Here is a 21426-nt window from a genome sequence, read left to right on the forward strand (position 1 = left end):
GCGCCCCAGACCCTCACCTAAACTGCAGGACCCCCTCTTCCTTCCCGCCTCAACCCCGGCCCCCAGCCCGACCTCTCGCGCTCGGCGGGCCCAGTGAGGACGGAGGGGGGGGGTGGCTTTCTCCGGGGACCCCCCAGCCTTACGGGGGGGGCGGGATGGTGGCGGACCCCGCGCCCCCGGCACACTCGAGCCGCCGCGATCCAGACCCAGCCCGCGCCGGCTGCGCAGGACCGGGAGCGGGGGCGGGAGCGGGCGGGCCTGGCTGGGGAGTAAGTCCCACCTTCGGGGGCGGTGCCTGGCGCCGGGGAGTGTCAGGAAGAGGAAGAGCGCGGCCAGAGGCGGTGCGGGCGCGCGGTTAGCAGGGGCCGGGCCGAGGCGAGCGCCGCGCGGGCCACCATGGCCACGGACGAGCTGGCCAGCAAGCTGAGCCGCCGGCTGCAGATGGAGGGCGAGGGCGGCGGCGAGGCCCCGGAGCAGCCCGGGCTGAACGGGGCGGCGGCGGCGGCAGGGGCGCCCGACGAGGCGGCCGAGGCGCTGGGCAGCGCGGACGACGAGCTGAGCGCCAAGCTGCTGCGGCGCGCCGACCTCAACCAGGGCATCGGCGAGCCCCAGTCGCCCAGCCGCCGCGTCTTCAACCCCTACACCGAGTTCAAGGAGTTCTCCAGGAAGCAGATCAAGGACATGGAGAAAATGTTCAAGCAGTGAGTGCCCGCCCGACTCGGTCCCCCACCCACCTACCCCGCGAGCCGGCCTCGGCTCCCGAGCCCCCAAGCCCGGACCCCGCACCGTGGAGACCCGGGCGGCCAGGCGAGCTCCCCGACCCAGCAGGGCTGGGGACCCCCCGGCCCCTTCCAGATAATCGCGAGGCTGGCTTCGGGACCTCCTTCCCACCACGCATATAGCTCTGAGGACCCGCGGCCCCTGGCACGCGACCCCTCCTCGCAGTGACGCCTGCCCCCGGCTCCCCGCACGCGCGCACACACAGTGGGGGACCCCGCGGCTCCTTTTAGATAAGTCCCCGCGAGCCCCCGCTAGCACCACACGCACGGGTCTGGAGACTCCGGATCTCTGGCCTAGGATCCCTGCCTTGTTAGCGATGCTTCTCCACACCTGCAAAACATCGTGCTTGAGGACCCCGAGGCCTCCCTTTCCCTTTCCAAGCCCACCCCCAAACGCAGGTCCGAAACACCCCACCCCACCTCCAGCGCCTCAGCAAAGGTGACCATGTCTTTCTCTTGGGGTCCTTTGCTTTCCTCTGCTTATCTCAGATCCCCCATAACGTGGGTTCTGAGCCGAGACCCCTCCCCCACGCCCCCTCTAGTTATTCGGCATCTGCCAGCAAACTGTGGTCTAAGCCCCTTCAGGTTCTCCCACCTCTACCCCCATCCAGCCCGTTGGCCAGGACCCCAATCCTTGACGCTGGGGAGGGACCCCTTCTCTGCAGGCATGTACCCCCCCCATAGTCCCCCCTCCCTCCCCAGGCTTTCCTTCTCTCCTCTTGCCCTGGCCAGCCCTCCCCCCACTTTGCAGTCACTGCCTCCTGCTTTCCGTGGGAACACCCCACCTCTCCTTGCCCCACTCCCCCGCTGCGGGCCCCCTTCCCTCCGCACACACGGTCCCAGACACCCCACACCTTCCAGTCTGACTTGGCCAGTTGCTCTCACCCCTGGCTTTACCTTTTAACCCAGCAGGTTGAACAGGTACTTCCAGGCCTGTGGGCTTACCCCTCCCCCAATAACAGCAACAAAACTTTAAATGTCTGTAAAGTGACTAGGGAGAAAGGCTTCCGGTCCCCGTCTGGTCCATCCCTGGGTTCACCCAGTTGGGATTGAGGGGGTCAGCCACACTGCACCCCCCACCCCAGCCACATTTGGGCCTGCGGGTGGGGCAGGGGGGAAGGCACTCAGCACCCCCCCACCCCCCCACCCCCGCCCTTAGGTAGGTACTCTTCCCCTCTGGCGTCTTGTTGCCCATCCCCCTGCCCCCGACCCCTGATGAAGCAGCCCCAGGGTGTGGTCTGGAGTGGATCTGGAGGTGGATCCGAAAGGTAGAAGCGTCCTCCAGCCAAGTCTTGGGAGCAGGAGGTCTCCTCCCCACCAGCCCGGAACAGGCAGCCCAGGGTCCAGAGGGAGGGGCGCTGGCCCTTTCTTGGCCCGGGGCAGGGTGGGGGGGGGTGTCAGTGTAGGCTGGACTGTGTGCCCAGGTACAGCAGGAAGCCCAGGAAGGGGCTGTTTTGCAACCCCGAAGCTTGAGAAAGGCTCTTCCCCGCTTCTCACTGCTCCCTGCAGCTGCTGCTTCTGCATTTGATCCCAATGCGGCGGAAGAGGGTTTGGGTTCTCAGACCTGGACCGGCTGGGACCATGCTTTTCTGAGCATCAGCCTGAGGGGAACTGAGTCCTTAACCCTCCTCGGGGCCTCTGTGTGGAGGCCCCTGGGCCCTGAGGAGCCTCCTTCTTTGACTCTGGGGTCTGGGCTGCAAGTTCTTCTCAAGTTGCCTCCTGACCACAAACAGGCAGTATCAGGAAAGCAGAAGGTCCAGGACTCCAGCCCTGATAGAAGAGCTGTTGGGAACTTCCTGGTAGAGCCTGCCCCCCCACCCCACCCCCCGCCGTGCAAGGGAGATTATTCCAATGCGCCACGATCCCTGCATTAATAGTGTCTGGGGACCAAGAAGCTCTTCCATTCATTCCTCCCGCAGCCCCATGACACAGAACTGTCATTCTCACCGTGGCGCAGTGGCCCAGACTGGGCACTGAGAGATTTGACTAACTTGCCAAGGCCACCCAGCTAGCAAATGATGGAGTCAGGATCTGAACCTGGGTTTCCCATCACAGTTATCTGCTTCCACCTGGGGAAATACCCTCCTGCAACCCTCTTCCGCGTCCATGGCTGATTTTCTGCCTCATGGACCCACCACCAGAGCCCTCTTCCTCTTGGGCTCGGTGACATCCCCTCCCCAGCCGAAGAAAAAGATGGAGCTGTTCAGAGAACCCAGACATGCCAAAACACACCCGGACTTAAGAGTCTGCAGCTTGGTTGGAAGGGGCACGTGACCAGGGGACCGGTGTTGAAGGTGCATTTGCAGAGCAAGCTCACTTTCCAAAGAGACCAGTTTTGGTGTTAGTTGGACGAAGGGTACTTTGGTGAAAACTGAGTGGAGCGGAACACCCCCCCCCCTGCCCCCGCCACTGCTGCAAGCTTGCCCTTTGGCACCTTTACTGCCTGCTGGGGTATTGGAAGGGCTGGGGGGTGGGGGGCAGGAGGGGCCCAGAGAGCTGGACTTCTAGGGAAGGAAGTGCCACCCGCTGGGGGCCCCTGGCCAGCATCGAAGGCTGCAGATTTTGTATTCAAGGAAACAAGGCTTCACTGTGCCAGCGGAGCCCAGCCCAGCCGAGTCCCGGCTGTGAACAGCCAACAGACAGGCTCTCAGGCTGGACAAAACCCTCGTTCTGCTTCTGCTGTCCAAGCGGGGCTGCAGCCTCCTGGGGCCAAGCCAGGCCCAAGGATCCCAGCCAGGGCTCTGCTGAGAGACTTCCACCCTGATCTGCAGCTCCCAAGGCAGGGGGTGGGGAACCCGGCCCTGCTGGGAAGCCACCCCCAGAGCCGCAGAGTGCAGGAGGGGGAGAGGTCGGAGGGAACTGGGAGCTGGACCGGCTGCCTCTGAATGACCCAGTGTGCAGCCTGCCTGGGTTTCAGTCTTCCCACCTGTAAAAGGAGCAGACTGTTGCTGATGGTTCCCGAAGGTGATTCAGCAATGACCTTATTTCTGAGCAGTCCCGAACCCTTCTGAATGGCAGAACTGCCCTCCGGGGTCTTCCAGGGCACCCATTCAGGGCTCAGCAGCAGACACTTCCTGAGGACGGAGACGGAGGGAGAAGAGAAGGGACACAGGGAAGACAGACAGGCTCTGCCATCACTGACCTCACGCCGCGACTGTGTGGTTTCTAGTTGGAACAGACCTCAGGGGTTGTCACCATCCCTTCTCCCCATTTTACAGAAGAGGAAACCGAGGCCCAGGAAGGTGTCGTGACTCACTTGGGGTCACGGGGAGGTTTTCTGCGGCTGAACCAGAGCATCCTTCTCTGTACAATGGGGATGGGGGTCCCCACTTCTCAGGCTGGGGCTGGAGGGAGCAGATGCATGCAGACAGATCTCTGGCCCTGGAGGCCCCTGAATTCTCAGACCTTCGCCCCCTTTTGGCTTCAGGCTGCACCTGCTACCTCTAATCCCACCCTCGCCCCCACCTCTGTCTGCCCATCCATCCAGGGCTATCTCTGGAAACTACCCCCCCAGGCAAGGGGCAATGGTGTGGCCCCAGAGGGCCTCAAGGGGGCCGCCTCTGAGCTAGCCACAGCCTGCGTGGAACTCTGCAGGGTTTTGTAAGCCAAAACCTGCCCTAAGGGAAGGCGGCCCGTGTAATTCTGAACCTGCTGTGGAATCCGAGGAAGATGTCCCCAGCCTTATCCCCAGCCACATCATTTCATGACCCCTTGCGTCAGAGCGGCGGCTTCCCTGTCTTCTCCCAGCCCGCCCTCCCCTCCTCTCCACCTGCTCCACCTCCCTGTTTCCCCTCCGACTCTTGCTCGCCCTCCAGGAAGGCTGTCTGGTGCGGTGGTTAAAGGCAGAGCCTTTGGAGTCTGCCGCCCTGGGTTGGAATCCCAGCTATGGGCCCTGGAGCAAGACACAGAAACCCTGCGAGCCTCAATTCCTGATCCTAGAAGGGGGAGAGTAATAGCACCCACCTCACAGGGTTGTTGCGAAGTGCTTAACCCAGTAGTTGGCACAAAATAAGTACTTATTAAGTTCTACCACCATCCCCAGCCCCGGTGGTGGCAGCTGGCACAGAGATTGCTTCACAAAAGCCACTGGCTGCCTCCACTTACCCCAGGCTGGCAACAAGCCTCTTGCTTTGGGCCCAAGTGACAGGGACCCAGCACGAGAACCTTCCTTGCCTCCAGCTGGGCCACCGCTCTGATTGACAGCTACATATGGCTTTGATAAATAACAAAAGGGGGGAACCGAATTCATTATCACTTCATTACGTGGAAGGCAGGTGGCAGGAAAAAAAGGGAAGAGCAAATGGCAGCCCCAGCAGCCCCGGAGTGACACAAAACTAGGACCCAGCGCCTGTCTGCCACCGCCACCTGGGTGACTCTGGGGAGGGGCCGCTGCTTCTCAGAGCCTCCCCCCCCGGGGGGGGGCTAAAGAACCTGCCTGCTAAAAAGGTCTGAGGATTACGTTTAAAACGTCCTGAGCTTGGGTAGAGTCTGCCATCGCGTCTGGTCTGTGGGCTGTTCAAAAACAAAGATGATGTTTTCAAAACTCGTAAAAGCTGCTCTTTCGATCATTCACCAACAGACCATTTGTTGCAGTTTCTGTGGGCAAGTTCCAGAGACTTCAGGGACACAAACAGTTTCTGGCCTCAAGAAGCTTCAAGTCCCCAGGAGAGCAGTGGCGTCGAGGGGACTGCGGGGGTGGGGAGGCTGGGCCCACAGGGCTGGAGATGGAAGGTTCCGTGTCTTTAGGACGAGGACAGAAAGTTCTCCGGAAAGATAGCCTGAGGACAGCTGTCCACAGCCAGCCCCCTGCCTCCATGCGCTCTCCTTGTCAAATGGAGCCACCAGGCCCAGTGTGTTATTTCAGGAGCTGAATGTAATCTTCACCACAGCCCAGGGCAGGGGTGGGGTGGGGGGTGGTGGCTGTCATCATCCCCACTTGCCAGATGAGGAAGTCAAGGCTCAAGGAGGCGGTCACTCGGCCAAGGTTATAGGAAGTGGCAGGCGCAGGCTTAGAACCAGGACTGCCTGTGGGGAGCTCCCAAGGCCAAGTGAGGGCCGTGTTCATGGTTGGGGGCAGGGAGGCTCTTGGAGCCGGGGGTGGGGGAGGAACCCTCTAGGGGTTCAGAGGTTGGGTCCTTACCCTTGGAGTGACTAGGAGCCTGGCTTTCTGGGGAAGGAGGAGTTCCCGGCCTGAGGCCTTGTCCTCTGCTCTTCCTACTTCCCTTCTGACTGAGTCACCCTCCCCTCCTTCCACCCCCAAGGGACTTTTGGTTCCCTTTGGGTTTGTACCTTTCTGCCTTCTTCCTGTGCCTCTGGGTGGAGGCCTGGCTTCAGCCCTGGGAGACCTGGCTCTGCTGTCCGGGCTCCTTTCTGCAGGACCAGCCCAGCCCCCAGGGGAGGCAGAGTGACCCTGCGGCCTCAGCAGGGACAGTCCCCCCACCCCCTTCCACAGCTGAGTTCCCTCTGACTGCCCAGCAGCCTTCTCCTTGGCTGACTTCTGCTTTTCAAGGACTCCAGAGAAGTGAGGGTTCTGTGCCAGAAAGGTGCCACTGGATGGAGCCAGGCCCAGGGACTCCTGAGCTCTGTGGAGGGAGAGGCGGGGACCCTCTCGTTTAATCCTTTCTCAACCTCCTGTCAGATTATCATCACCCATTTCCTGGATAAGAAAACTGGATCTCGGGAGTCCCCGTTGTGGCCAACGAGCATCCACGAGGATGTGGGTTCGATCCCCAGCCTCGCTCAGTGTGTTAAGGATCCAGCGTTGCTGTGAGCTGTGGTGTAGGCCGGTAGCTGTAGCTCCGATGCGATCCCTCGCCTGGGAGCGTCCATGTGCTGCAGGAGGTGTGGCCCTAAAAAGAAAAGAAAAAAAAAAGACTGGTTCTCAGAGAGGTTTACACGACTTGAGGCGCGGAGGCAGGATTGGAACTGGAGTCCTTCTGATTCCAAGGACCCAAGGAGAGCAACATCAGCATCACCCGGGAGCTTGGTAGAAATGCAGATGCCCAGGCTCCACCCCAGACCTGGATCAGAGTCTGCATTGTAACTGGACTCCCCACGCGTGCGCATTAAGATTTAAGAAGAACTGGGCCACCCCACGGCTGGGGTCATTCAGTCTGGGCAGTGAGGGAAGAACAGGATGAGCAGAGGGAAGATTAGGTTAAATAACAAACTCTGGTTCTCTGCCATCACTAGTATAAGCATTTTTTTTTATGGCCGCACCTGCAGCAAATGAAAGTTCTCAGGCCAGGGACTGAGTCGGAGCCACGGCTGCGACCTACGCCTTCTGAGCGGGGGCTCAGTGTGAGGTGCTTGAACCCAAAGTTAGGAGGTCCCCAAGCCCTGACAGCCCCCAGGAGATTGCCATCAGCCTAGGGGGACTCCACTTGATCCTGGGACTCACTGGAAGGCTGTGGGGGTGGGCGGCGTGAGCAGCCCTTGAGCGACAGATGAGTGTCAGACCTGCCCCCCCACCCCGGCAAGTAGGACTGGAGGAAGTGGTGGGCGGCCGGGCTTTCCCCGCATGAGTCAGGCAGTCTGGGGTGGGGGCGCAGGGGTGGGCCCTCCTGGGCTGTCATCACCGAGCCCGTGGGCGTCCACCTGCACAGGGAGGTGGCCAGGGCCAAGCTGGCTGTCACAGCGAGCGAGGCCAGACGTGCCTTCTGTGGTCCAGAACTTTCCTGCCCAGAGGGACGTTCCCATGTTGCAGGACAAAGAATAGAGGCCTAGGGGCCCGTGGGGCCTCCCCAGACAGGACGAGGAAGACCAGGCCCACGAATGCAGAGAACAAAGCCAGGTGGGCCTGGGGGCCCGGTGGTTCATAAACCCCCCTCTCCAAATGTCTGCCCTCCCGGGGGTCCTCCATGATGGCAGAGGGGCCATCAGCCAAGGCCTGGGAAGCAGAAGGGAGAGAATCGGGGTCCCCAAGCTCCCAAATGAGCTGTTCCCACCCTTCCCCTGTGCGGGGGGCTATGATGACCCCTCCTCACTCTGCCACCCAGCGGTACCGCCCGGCTGGCGGGCGGGGGGGAGGGTCGTGGGTGAGGTGCAACTTCCTAGGGAACAGTTTCGAAACCAAAATGGGCTGCTGTAGGGAAGCAGTGAGGTTCCCGTCCTCAGAGGTATTCAAGACACCGAGTAGGAAAACTGCATTAGGAATCTGACCCTCACGAATGGCTAAAGGACATGGCCCTGTTCAACCTGAGGTTCTTTGGTACAGGGTCTGTGGCATCAGGACATGGCATAGTAGGTAAAAGTAACGTGTTTTTCATCAAGCCGGAGTTCTGACCCCAGGTGTGTCCTTGTCAGTCAAGTCACTTTCTCCCTGAGCTTCAGTCTCCTTGTCTGTCGTATGGGGATATTTCTGCCTGCTGCACAGAGTTCTTGTGAGGATCGGATGTGAAACGCTTAGTACGGTGCCTGGCACATAGCAAGTGCTTGGCCAAGAGGAGCCACGTGATAATATCGTTAGGAAATGGGTGAGCCTGGCACGTCGTTGGAGCCAGCCACTGCTCACCCCGTGACTCCTGGTTATCAGAACCGGAGGAGTAACAGTCAGCAGGATGGGACCTGCAGCCCCAAGGGGCAAAGTCTGCCTGGGTGGTGGCCGCTGCCCCACTTTCAAGGGCAGATGGGAGGGGATTTTGTCACCAGCATCCGGGACAGCTGCTGAGCGCTCCCTGTTGAGAACTACTTGGGGGGTGGGGGGAGGCGGGTAGGAATGTGGGCCCGGTGCCAGGCGCAGCAGCCTCCCTCCAGGGCTGGAAAAAAGTGCTGAGCTCCCAGCCCGGGAGCTTTGTTGTCAGCCCTGCTGGCTGGAATTGGCCCTCCCAGGCCTCTCTGCTCAGTCCAGCCTCCCCCAGCCCTGCAGGCTTGAGAATCCAGGGCCCTTCATGGGACCAAAAGGAGGCGGGAGACAGACAGGGAGGAAAGCTTACAACTTTTGGAATCCTGCCGCTGTGTGACCCTGAGCTGCTGGCTACCCACCCTGGGCCCCAGTGTCACTATGTAACATGAAGTCGGGGAAGTGAGTGGACCAGGCATCCAGACGGATCTTGGGTATGGACTCTCTTTTTCTGGATCCTCTGAGCCACCTGCATCCTCAGCTCCAGCTCAGGGGGAGGGCTGATGGAAGAGAGGGTCTCCCCAGCCAGGGACAGGCCTGCTTTCCAGGCGTCTTAGAACTTCGCTGTCTCCTGGGTTGCCATTCTTCCTTCTGCGTGGCACAGTGACAGTCTCCCCCTTTGTCACCTCCCTCTCTGTCAGCGGAGAAACAGGAGGATAATCCAGGACTGAGGCCCAGCGAGAGAGCAAAAGATTCTATGCTGTCTCATCACCTCCCCAAGTAACGGGGTCCTTTGAGTCAGGCCTCATGGGGTGGGGGGCGGCGGGACCTCCAGAGGAGGGGGAGATGCTGGAGGGACCTCTGGGGGGGTGCAACAAGCATTCCCTCCCAGCCACGCACCCTCAAAACTGGTGCCTAAGGGTGAAAATCGTATTTTTCAATCATTCTCACCATCATCACCACTTTTATATTATATGAGCAAAGTACTTAACTAGTATTTGGCACATTAAAAAGTTCTCAGCAGCTGCTATTAAGATGACGTATAATAGGCCTGTCCTGTGTACGAGGCATTTTATATCCCTAATCTCCTTTAATCTCTAATCCTAAAGGTAAATGTTAACAAAAATAATTTAGTGGTAGTCGTACTGCCGTCGGTGTGTATATACGAAATAGTTCTCATGGGCCAGCCTCTGAGCTCAGAATCTGCTTGGATCATCTCTTAACTCTTGTCACCATCCCGAGAAGGGTCTGATCTCCGTGAGGCCAATGGGGAAATCGGGGTTCACAGGTCATGTGACTTGAGCAGGGTCACCTAGCCAGCAGGAGGCTGAGCTGGGATTTGGACTCAGATCCATCTTAGCGGAGCTGCTGCAAGCACAAGGCTCCAGGGTTTACCCGGGAACGTGGCTGATCCGATGACCCAGAGCCCACCCACATCAGAGTCCAGGGCACGGAGTGGGTGTCCACTCTCCAGGGGTCTCTTGGGAACAGTCCCCTCCAGTGTCATCACTCCCAGCCCAGCACCTGGCCTCTCCCCACCCTCTGTCACCTCCCCTTTGGTGATGGATCCTCTGGCACTGCAGCCAGCCCCGCCACTGTCCCCCTGGGGGACCAGGGATAGAGCCCAGGCCCAGTAATTGATTGATGCTTGATGGATGCAGGCAGCGGTTCAGGCCGTGGTTTGAGCTGCAGCCCAGGCAGGCCTGGGAGCTGCCGGAGCCCACGTTTCTGTCCAAGTTTGGATACTTTATCTGCGCTTCCTCTGCAACTGAGCCACCCCAAGCTGCGGGAGAAACTCTTGAGCAGTAAATCAAGCTGAGGCTCAGGAGAGGCAGGTGGGGCGGTGGAGAGAGTGGGGGGTGGGAGTCGTAGGGACGGGGATCCAAACCCCTGGCCTGCTGGATATCGGGCCAGTGCCCACACCTCCGTAATCAGTAAGTGGGGACGTGGGACTTCCCAGGACTGCTGAGCACAGAGGTGGTAAAGTGAAAATGCCCGGCACGTAGTAGGTGTTTAACAAAGGGATCAAAGTCTCATGATAGAAGTGGTAGCTGCCATTTCTGGAGCCACCAAGTCCTTGCAGTGACCCTATGAAAGAGTCACCATCATACTAAGGGTTTGTCTCCTGGAACCCAGGCCCTCTGCTGCAGCCCGATGTGTCATTGCCGACCCTCACTGGAGCCCAAGTTCAGGAAGAGGCAGGGGCTTTGTCTTCCTCAGGGGCACCGAGGAGTGGGGCGGAGGGGGTGAGGGGTCCATGTGACTTGCCTGGGGGAAGACTTCCTCACCCACTACTCTCGTGGGTGGCTCAGGGCAGCTCCGGAACTGATCACTAAGGCTTTGCAGCAGCCGCCCAGCCCCTTGCCAACAGGCAGACAGGCTCCAAAGATGGAAGGGGGGGCAGGGGGGCTCCATCCAGCACAGGGTCCCTCCAGCTCTAAGAGGAACCTGGACCACAGGTCCGTTGGCCTGCCTGAGCCTCCCAAGTCCCACAGCCCTCTACCACATCCTCTCGCTCTGCTTCCGCCTCGGCTGTGGCCACTGCTCACGTGGCCCGCCTGCCCTCACTCCAGCCCCCTCACCCCATGATGGGGGACAAGGCCCCAGGACCCTGTGTTCCCTGCCGAGTTCCCAGAGACCTGTCTTCCCCATGCTGCGTCACTCCCAGCCACTGACTCACTTGCTCGTGAACTATTTATACCCCTCACACAAATGCTCGGCTCAGCACTCCAGGCAGACGTCTCTGTTCTGCTGGCAGCCCCAGGACGCGTGGAGGGGGCTGGGCACAGCAAATGTGCGGGGTTTTGAGCCCAAAAGACGAAGCCCAGCTTCTTCCTTTACTGCTGTGTGACCTTGGGCCGGTCACTTAACCTCTCTGAGCCTCTATTATAAAGTTTCCAGCACAGAGACGGATTTCAAAAAGTGGCTGCTATTAAATGTCCATAGTCTTGTGAAGTTTATTTATAACTGGAGTGGGAGGGAGGGGAACTGAGGAAGGCATAGGAATGACATGTGTGATAATGGTGGAACTGCAGGTCTCCAGGAAATTTCTGGAACTCAGCCCCTCTATGTCACGTTACTGTCACCAACACTGTCACCCAGCTAGCTTGAGGCCTTGGGGGCTGCACCAGGTTCTTTAGGCTCAGAAGGCCTGTTTGGCAAGCCTGAGACAAGTCTCCCCAGCCTACCCAGAGACGGCACGGTTGTTTGGTCAGCCTGATAAAAGGGCCAGGCTGGGCTGTGGGAACAGCACCCACATCCGCCACGCTGTGTGCTCCGGGCACCAGTGGCACCAGTCAGGGGATGGCCCTGGAGGCCAGCTGTCACCCAAGCTTTTGCCACAAGGAAGCCAGTCGAGAGAGATGTTTAGACTCTGCCCCTCACCCTGTCACTATCTCTGCCAGGCTTCTGGTGGTAGAAAAAAAGGGACCTGAAATGTGCAGGGCAGAGGCACTTTTTAGGGCCAAACCCGCACATATGGAGGTTCCCAGGCTAGGGGTCAAGTCGGAGCTACAGCCGCTGGCCTACACCACAGCCCACGGCAACTCCGGATCCTTAGCCCACTGCATGAGTCCAGGGATTGAACCCGCACCCTCATGGTTCCTAGCCGGATTCATTTCCTCTGTGCCACAATGGGAACTCCCGCTTTTATCACCTAATCACTGTTCTAGGCCTTTGTTCCAGGTGCCCAACCAAATCCCTATACTCACTACAAGCACTTTGTGTAACTTGTTCCCTGGACACACCCTGAGCCTCCTCCTGGAAAACTAGCAATGCCCCTGCCTCCTATGGCCTTGAGACATGTGGTATCGTCTGCCTCCTTCCTAGGTGGGGACAGGGAGTGGGGGAGAGATGGAGCCAAGGGTCCCTCGAGTGCCTCTGGAGGTGCCTGGAGATAGTTGAACCACCAGAACCCCCCAAACCCGTACCCCCATAGTGTTGTGAATGCTCCCTCCCTACTTGGTCACATCACAGTCTGAGGGACTCTGGTTTCTGCTTCCTTATGCAGCAGGTTTGGCCCAGAGTTGGCACTGTTCAACATGCCAGGCCACATAGTGAGCTCCCCATCAGAGGTAACCAAGCAATAGCTAGGCCACGAATCGGGACTCCACCTGGGCCAAGGTCCCCTCCAGCCATGATGAGATGACACAGAGGTGGGAGGAGCCCTTTGAGCCCCCAGGCTCCCTGCCCTCCAGCTGGTGACCCCCTGACTGGTCAGGTATGAGGTATCCGGATGTCCTTAGGCCTTTCTCTCTACACCCACAGGTATGACGCCGGCCGGGATGGCTTCATCGACCTGATGGAGCTCAAGCTCATGATGGAGAAACTGGGAGCTCCTCAGACCCACCTGGGTCTGAAAAACATGATCAAGGAGGTGGACGAAGACTTTGACAGCAAGCTCAGCTTCCGGGAGGTGAGCCCTGCTCCGCCAATGGGGGGGCGACACCGGGTCAGGGGGTGGCTTGGTGGTGAGGAGCCAATCCCCCTTTGTCATTGAGCAACATTGTTCTTGAAAGGCTGCTGTTGAGTGGCTGACAGTTGGCTGTTGAGTGGTGGGGTTTCAGCAGATCCTGGAGCTGGTACCCAGGGAGATTGAGATGCTTATGTGAGAAGGAGGCACAGCCATTCCCTCATGCAGTGAGCATGTATTGAGTGACTTTGGTAGACTGACACTGTGTGGGCTCCAGGGGTACAGAGAAAGGCCCTGTGCTCCAGAGGTCCTGGCATGTAGAGGAAGAGATGCACAGAGAGTGAAATGACAGGAGGCCACGACTGCGGAGAAGCAGGGACATGGACTGGGGATCCAAGAGGAGCCGGGCGCTGGGCTGGTGACTTCACATTCGGGCCCCACTATGAGACAGGAGCTGGGAGCAAGCCTGTTTGATGGAAGAGGAAGCAGAGGCTCAGAGCCATATGGCAGCGGCACGGGTCCCAGGGTCAGAGGGTGGCCTCAAGTGTCAGGGCTCAGGCTGGGCCTGGGAGAACTAATGGGATGCAAGGAGGAGGCAGGGGCAAGAGAAAGGTGGTGGAGCCCCCAGGGAAGCCGCGTCCTGGGGAGGAAGGTGCAGGCAGCACAGATTAATAGTTAGGAGTCAGGACCTGGGCTCAGATTCTTCCTCCGTCACTCTCTGGTGCTGCAATTTGGGGCGGGTTTTTTCTCGTTTCTGAGCCTTCCTCATTCTGTAAAATGAGCACGGTCCTTTACCTTTAGGATTTTAAATGGATTTTAGAGCAGATTGGCTTGGGGGAACAGTGGACACAAAGGTAAGAAGTAGGTTGAGGCTTTTGATGGGAGCTGAGCCTGGGCGGAGCAGCCTGCAGTAGCCCCATTCCTGGGTGGCGGGGGCGGGGGGCACAGAAGACAGGTCACATAGCCACCCATTGTACAGATGGGCAAACGGAGGCTCAGGGCACGGGGGGCCTGGTGGGGACTCGAAGTGCGCAGAGGCTTATAAGTGCCTCTTTTCCTGGGCAAGGCCTCCATCTGAGCCCGGGTGTGGGCAGGCTCTGGCCTCTTTCCCTCTCTCCTTGACACCGTCTGGGTCGTTCTGTTCTCCCTGCCCCAGTTCCTCCTGATTTTCCGCAAGGCAGCAGCCGGGGAGCTGCAGGAGGACAGCGGGCTGCACGTGCTGGCCCGCCTCTCCGAGATCGATGTGTCCACCGAGGGTGTCAAGGGAGCGAAGAGCTTCTTTGAGGCCAAGGTAAGGGACAGGGCAGGGGGGAGGCCCCAGCTCGAGGACGGGGTGGCCGGGGTCCACCAGGAGGGTTCGCGCTTCCCCTTCCTGTCCCTGCTGAGGCCACAGACAGCTGATGAGGAGCTGACACCTGAGCTGGGCTGGTCAGGGCCCACGTGACCCTTTCCAGCTTCCCCTTTCTCTCCCTGCCCTTGGAGTGAGCGACGGGTGTGTACACTTCAAGAAGGAACAGCGAACCACTTTGAGCTGCCCTCTCCCTGGCACACGGAGCCACTTCTCCAAAGGATGGGGCCTTAAAGGGTGGGCCCAGGAGAAAGGAGAGCAGCCCTGGCTCTCGGGGCCTCAGCCTGCCCCAGCCTGGAGGGAGGATGATGGGCCCCGGAGGCCACCTCCGTGCACAGCCTGCTGCCCTTTCGGCACATGCTGAGACAGAGGGGACAGTGCGGCTCCTGGATCCTGCCCTCCTGGGCCCCATGGCACCTGCCTTTTCTTGTTTCTCCCCCTCCCCATGTTAGCTAAGGTCGCCCCCCACCTTCCTCTGGGCCTCTGGGGTTGATGGGATGTTTCAGCAGTGTTCATCAGTGGGACCAGGGGTGCAGCCAGGCTTCCCAGGACAGGGGACAAGCTAAGACGAGGGGACGGATGCTCCCACTTGGAGTTCCTGCTGCAACACAGCAGGTTGGGGTTCCGGCCTTGTCTCTGTGGTGGCACAGGTTCAATCCCCAGCCTGGCAAAGGGGGTTAAGGCTCCTGCATTGCCGCAGCTGTGGTATAGGTCACAGATGCTGTTTGAATTTGATCCCTGGCCTGGAAACTTCCAGATGCCACAGGTGTGGCCAGAAAAAAAAAAAGCAGCAGCTCCCACTTACAGGACCCAGGCTCTGCTGCAGCCACTATCACCTTCTCTCTTTTAATCCTCCCAACATATTGGTGAGGTCAGAGTTACGGAGCACCAGGCTCTAAATGGAAGAAATGAGGTTCAGGGAGGTGGCTTGGATGCCTGGCCACCACCAGGCTAGAGAGGCAGAGCTGTGTGTGTTGGTGGTGGGGAGCAGGGGTGCAGCACAACCAGGAGAGACCCCAGAGAGAGCCTCCTCCAGCCCTGACGCACCACGCCTCTGCCCCCACGCCAGGTCCAGGCCATCAACGTGTCCAGCCGCTTCGAGGAGGAGATCAAGGCAGAGCAGGAGGAGAGGAAGAAGCAGGCGGAGGAGATGAAGCAGCGGAAAGCGGCCTTCAAGGAGCTGCAGTCCACCTTCAAGTAGCAAGGGGTGCACCCCACTGCCTGGCCCTGGCCCCAGCACCCGGTCCGGCTGGCAAGGGTGGGCAGACCGGAGACCAAGCCTGATCCTTGGCTTGGTCTGAAGAGACCAGGCTAAAAAGCCACACATATCTGTGAACGAGCCGGTGGAGGGGTCTCCCCAGCCGCCTGGCCTCTCCCGCTCCCTTCCGCTGTTCCCGAGGCCGTGACACCAGCCGCCTCCGTGCCTGGCCCAGCCCTCCCTGGCCCTTCCTGCACCTCTGGCATCCCGGCTGCCTGCCTGCTCCAGCTGCTCCTGCTCCGAGCCCAGCGCCCGGCTCCAGAGCGCCCCCTGCCGGCGTGCAACCCTCCACTCACTCTCCTGTCCTCCCGTCCTCCTCCCTGACCCTCGGAAGCCCTTCACCCCCAGGCTGCGCTGCCCTGGGGGCCCCCGGAGCCCCTCCCTAGACTGGGGGAGCAGCAGATGGCAAGAATCATGGCCAGCTCCCTAGAGCTGGTCAGTGGCACCAGGGCTGCCCATTCCTCCGGCTCTGCCTCCTCTCTCCGCTGGTATAAGGGGGGTTGCTTCTGTCTTAGAGAAGGGACCCAGGGCCCTGGCACCCCACGCTGATATGGAGACCCCAGCTCTCGGAAGCCCAGCCAGGCCGGGTGAGCAGGCAGCTGTGCCAAACTACCTCACGGGCCCACACTCTGCCTGCCACGCCATGGATCATGGGCAGGAAAGGCTCTGGGGGCAGAAACGCCACTCCCTGGTCACCCCCCACACACCTCCCCCTCACCCAGAACAGCCTGAGGGTCCCTGGGGCTCTGGAGAGAGCAGAATCGGGGAGGAGGGACTGGCCCCTCATAGGAAAGGAAACCAGCACATCTCCGTTATCCTGGAGGCGTGCAAAAAGTGCTTTAAGTGGTTGGCATGGGACTAGGGGGTGGAGAGCAGGGCCCCCCACCCCTCAGCTCTCTCACACCCTCCTTCCCCAAGTGATGTTTGCCGCCTTGTCACCAGCGATGGGACCCGTCCTGTCACACCCTCCCCCGAGAAAGCATGGGGACCCCAGGCCTCCCTGTGCCCATCCACAGACAGGCTGTGGCCCAGCCTATGCCACCGGCCCGGCCCCACGCAGCTCCCGATGTGCTCGCTCACGCGTGTGCGTGTCTGTGTGTGTGCGCGTCTGTGTCCGTTGCTGTGTCGTGAAGCTGTGCCCGTCCCCCGTCCCAACAAGCGAATGGCCGCCAAGGCCGCAGTTATGCAACTTTCAGTGTGTGTCGTGACAGCGTCACTGCTTTTTAAACTCGATAACTCTTTATTTTAGTAAAATGCCCCCAAGAGTCCACAAAACTCCTGCTGGACTTGCAGAGGTTTTATTTTTTTGGCCTTAGAATCTGCAGGAATTAGAGGTACTGACCCCAGTGCGGCAGCCTTGGCCCTGGATTGCGTTTGCCTTAGCGAATATGTTTATACAGATGAATATAAAAAGTTCTTTTTCTTTGGGCTCATTTGCTTTTTTTTTTTTTTTTTTTCTTTCCTCCCTTCTCACCAAAAAAGAAAAAAAAAAAAAAAAAGACTACTTCTTCATTCAGTGGTACGATTATTTTTTTTAACTAAAATAAGATAAAATTCTATATTCTTATGTGCGTGTGATTCTTGTTGGGGTGGGGGAGGGGAGGGGCTGGAAAAGAAGTGGACAGGGATGAGGTCACTTGGTCCTGGAGCCACTTGCTCAGGTGGCCCTCATGTCACATCAAGCCAGGGAAAAGAGGGGACTCTTCTGATGGAGAGGACATACATCACCTTTGTCTTTTTAGGGCCACACCCATGGCATATAGAAATTCCCAGGCTGGGGTGGAATCAGAGCTGTAGCTGCTGGCCTACGCCACAGCAACACAGTGATCTGAGAGCTGAGTCTGCCACCTATACCACAGCTCATGGCAATGCCACATCCTTAACCCACTGAGCAAGGCCAGGGATCAAACCTGTGTCCTCATGGATCCTTGTCAGATTCATTTCCGCTGAGCCATGAGGGGAAATCCAATTTATTTTTAAATCAACTTATTGAATCCTCAGAGCCAGCCCATGATGGGGGGTGCGTTTTTATTCCCAGGTAAGAACAGAGAGACCCAGAAAGTCTCCTAGAGGCACAAGGGCAAGCAGGACAGCGGGATGAAACCCCGGGCCACTTGGCCCACAGCCGGGTCTCCTACCCATCCGGCAGCCCTGCCTGGCAAGTTCATTCAGAGGAGGCACCAAGGCCACAGGGATTCTGGATTGATGCACCCTGGAGGTCCCAAGACTTTCCCACTCACACAGAGACACCCCAAGCCTCCCTTGTCACACACAGGCTAGGGTGATGAGCAAAGAGCTGGAGTGCTCCCTCTGTGGCTTTGGAAAGGCCAGGCTCCCACTGGGTCTGTCACCCCATCTCTTCAGTGCGAGAGTGGGCTAGGGTCTCAAGCTCTTCCCAGGCTTTTGGTTTCCAGGTTGGGCACCCCTTTCAATCAGATGCAACTTGAGTGGGGTGTGCAAGAGTTTGGGATTAGTTAGACTGGGCATCACTGCCCCCAGGTGGACGTGGGTGGTACTACAGCAACAGGGAGGCCCTCTGCCTCTGGCTTCCTCCCAGGTCCTGCTTAGGGAAGGCTGTGTCCTAAAAGGGTATTTCCCAGGGAAGGCCACACCCACATGCCACCTGTCACCTGAGATGCCACCATCATGAACACCGCATGTTAGGTTAAGCGCTCCTTTCAATTGCCTTCCCGGGGTAGAATATCAGAACCCCTGACATCCTAGCGAAAGGGTCTCAGAACCGAGGGACAGAGGATACTGACAGGGAAGGGCTAAAATTCAAGCTCCAGAGCCCCCCGCCCAGCTGGCCCAACAGTGGATGTGAGAGATACCAGCAGGCAGCCCCATGCCAGTCCCTCCACCACAGGTCCAGCTGGGAGGGGAGCCCCAGCCTCAGCCTGCCTGAGACTCCCCACTCCCGGCCCAGGCAAAGGGCACAAGTAAAGGAATGAAGAGGCCTGAGGTGGATCAGGGACCAAGAGTGAGAAAAGAAGATGCTTCTTGGGAATTCCTGTTGTGGCTCAGTTGCAACAAACCTGACAAGTATCTGTGGGGATGCAGTTCGATCCCTGGCTCTGCTCAGTGGGTCCTGGATCTGGTGGTGTCGTGAGCTGTGGTGTAGGTCAGATGCAGCTCAGATCTGGTGTTGCTGTGGCTGTGGTATAGGCCAGCAGCTGCAGCTCCAATTCAATCCCTAGCTTGGGAACTTCCATACGCAGAAGGTGGGGCCCTAAAAAGACAAAAAAAAAAAAAAAAAAAGCCTCTTAAAACCCTGCCCAGTCCCATGGTCTCAGTAAGACTTCCCAAGGCTGAATCCTGCCCCCCCCTTCCCCAATCACCAAATGCCAAATCCCTCACTCAGTCCCCAGACCCTCACTGAATGCCCAGTACTTTCATCTGGTTTCAAGGAAAGGCCCTGCCAGCCCTCAGGCCTGCCTCCTTAGTGGGCCCTTGCCAACATGTAACAGCTGTCACCTCAGAGTCCTGTCCCAGCAAGTAAAAATTATGGGCCCCAGTCAGTGTCACCTGCCCTGTTTCTCAGGTTCTCACCACTGGCCCCTTTGACTCCTAACCTTGGCATTGCTTCTCCTGATGTTCCCCTGCCCTGAGCCCAGCCTCTGCCAAGTCACCCATCATTATTTTTCCAGCACAGTCTGGCCCTGAATGGCTGGGGAACACTAAGTGCCCAGATCCTGGAAGGCCCCACTCCAGGCCCTGGAATACACGAGGTCCAGCAGGATGGAGGTGGGGATTCCAGCATCCTCCCCTCCTCACGTCCTCAAGTTCATTTCAGACATGGAAGCTGCAGAGAAGTAACCCTTGCCCACAAGTATTCCATCAAACTCCCACCCAGAACGAACCTCATCCAGGGTTCCTGGCCCTTGGTCTGGATCATGCCAAGAGCTCTTATCACCCTGCCTGGCAGGGAGCTCTGGTGGTGCCAACAGGATCTTAACACATCTCTGTGGCCCCAGCCCTAGCACAGTGCCCCTGCACAGAAGCTGCTGAGCGAATGTTTGAGGAATGAATGCATGAAAAGCTTCTGTGCACCTGGTAAGTCAGTGCCACCCTGTCTGGGCAGACAAAAGACACATCTTCCAGTTCAAGTTAATTCAACACCAAGCCCCCTGCCCTCCGATCATAGGCAATCCACTCCCCCAGGGCTCCCCTCTGCAGATACTCTCAAGCCCTCCTGGGACGGCTGCCTTATTTTTTATTTTTAACAGCTGCGCCTGTAACATATGGAAGTTCCCAGACTAGGGGTGGAATCAGAGCTGCAGCTGCCAGCCTACACCCCAGCCACAGCAGCACCGGATCCGAGCCACATCTGCAACCCACACCACAGCTCATGGCAACACCAGATCCTTAACCCACTGAGCGAGGCCAGGGATAGAACCCGCATCCTCATGGATATTAGTCGGGCTCTTAATCCTCTCAGCCACAATAGGAACTCCTTGGGGCTGTGTCTTCAGTCTTGGTTACCCTCGCCAGAAAATCAGGTCACTCAAGGGACCTAAGTCACCCGGGGCAGTTTGAGCCCCTGAAGTAATGGTGTCTTCCGATCGATGGCTCCCTGCACCAGGGCTGGGTCAGGAAGGGTGAAGCTGGCACATGCCCAGAGGCAGCTCCTGGTGAGAACACACTTCTCTCCCTGGCTGCCCCAGGGGCATAGCCAAAGGCATCTCCAAGGCTCATAGAAAGTGCTCACAATGACCCACAGAACATCTCCCAAAGTCTGTCTCAGCCACTTATTCACACACAACCTGACACAGAGAGGGGCCATAGCCAGGACCAAGTTGTCCAGCAGTATGGTGGGCACCATGCCTGGAGCCCACAATATTTTTTTTTTTTTTTAGGGCCGCACTCGTGGCATATGGAGGTTCCCAATCTAGGGATCGAACCAGAGCTGTAGCTGCCAGCCTACACCACAGCCATAGCAACACGGGATCTGAGCCACACTGCAACGCACACCACAGCTCATGGCAATGCCAGATCCTTAACCCACTGAGCGAGGCCAGGGATCAAACCTGCGTCCTCATGGATACTAGTCAGAATTCATTTCCGCTGAGCCATGACAGGACCTCCCACAAAACCTTTAAGACCCACAAAAATGTTTTGGTTTCTCTTAAAATAAGCAGGGGAAAAAAATGAATATAATCCAAACTGGATTATATTAGTCTTTATACCCAGGCAGTCATAACACATAATTTTTAGTATTTTTTTGATGAAGGAAGGGGCTCACAAAGGCAAAAGGCGCGCTGCCACTCAAGCTTGCTTGTGAGAACTGGGTGACCAACAACAACAAGAGCGACCAATAACAACACGCTAAGAGCCACACATACCGTGCTTGCCATATGCCAGGCACACCTCACCAAGAGCGCTACGAGGCAGGTACCATTTGTTTACCTTCATATTGTAGATGAGGCTGTGTAAGCACAGAGATGTTGAGTCACTAGCAACAGGTCACACAGTGAGGAAGAGATGGCTCCAGGTTTTCCCTCCTTTGGGAACACGGTCCGGCACTAGGCAGAGCTCTCAGCACCCTGTCTTCAGCATCTGAAGCAGATTAAGGCAACCTCGGTTTTCTCCAAGTAATTGTTGGAGAAAATACACATAAATGATTAAGGGGCCCAAACTGGTAAATGTCTCAAGACAAGGAAGTTCCCCTAAAAGCTGATGCTGTCTGTACCTTCCAGAAGGGCTAGCAACCTCCCTCTCCAAAAAAGTTCGGTTTCTGGGAATTCCCATTATGGCTCAGCGGTCATGAGCCTAACTAGTACCCATGAGGATGCAGGTTTGACCCCTGGCCTTGCTCAGTGGGTCAGGGATCTGGCGCTGCTGTGAGCTGCGGTGGAGGTAGCAGACCGGCTTGGATCTGGCATTGCTGTAGCGGTGGTGTAGGCCAGTAGCTGTAGCTCCGATTCGACCCCTGGGCCTGGGAACCTCCATATGCCACAAGAATAGCCCTAAAAATAAGAAAAAAGGAAAAAAGTTCCGTTTCTCTGTGAATATTCCAAAAAAGACAAGACAAACAAATGACTCTCTGATACCTCATTACCTACGTGACTG

At 58.1% G+C, this 21426-nt stretch overlaps 1 protein-coding gene across 1 annotated transcript; it reads left to right on the forward strand.

The window, feature by feature from the left end:
- Window positions 1–334: 334 nt before the first annotated feature.
- On the forward strand, window positions 335–16916 carry EFHD2 (EF-hand domain family member D2). The gene is made up of 4 exons (XM_003127628.7): window positions 335–701; window positions 12607–12754; window positions 13908–14042; window positions 15169–16916. Exons 1-4 carry the CDS (start codon window positions 397–399, stop codon window positions 15298–15300), a joined length of 720 nt encoding a protein of 239 aa, XP_003127676.1. The 5' UTR covers window positions 335–396; the 3' UTR covers window positions 15301–16916.
- The last annotated feature ends 4510 nt before the right edge of the window (window positions 16917–21426 follow it).

Source organism: Sus scrofa, chromosome 6, assembly GCF_054392235.1.
Source record: "Sus scrofa isolate SSC_HxYL_T2T_F1_AM1 chromosome 6, Sscrofa_HxYL_maternal_Yorkshire_Landrace_v2.0, whole genome shotgun sequence".
Lineage (NCBI taxonomy): Eukaryota > Metazoa > Chordata > Mammalia > Artiodactyla > Suidae > Sus > Sus scrofa.

Coding starts and splice junctions, on each gene's coding strand:
- EFHD2 (XM_003127628.7), top strand. CDS start 397: ATGGCCACGGACGAGCTGGCCAGCAAGCTGAGCCGCCGGCTGCAGATG. Junction 12,755..13,907: donor GCAAGCTCAGCTTCCGGGAG/GTGAGCCCTGCT, acceptor TCCCTGCCCCAG/TTCCTCCTGATTTTCCGCAA. Junction 14,043..15,168: donor AGAGCTTCTTTGAGGCCAAG/GTAAGGGACAGG, acceptor CCCCCACGCCAG/GTCCAGGCCATCAACGTGTC.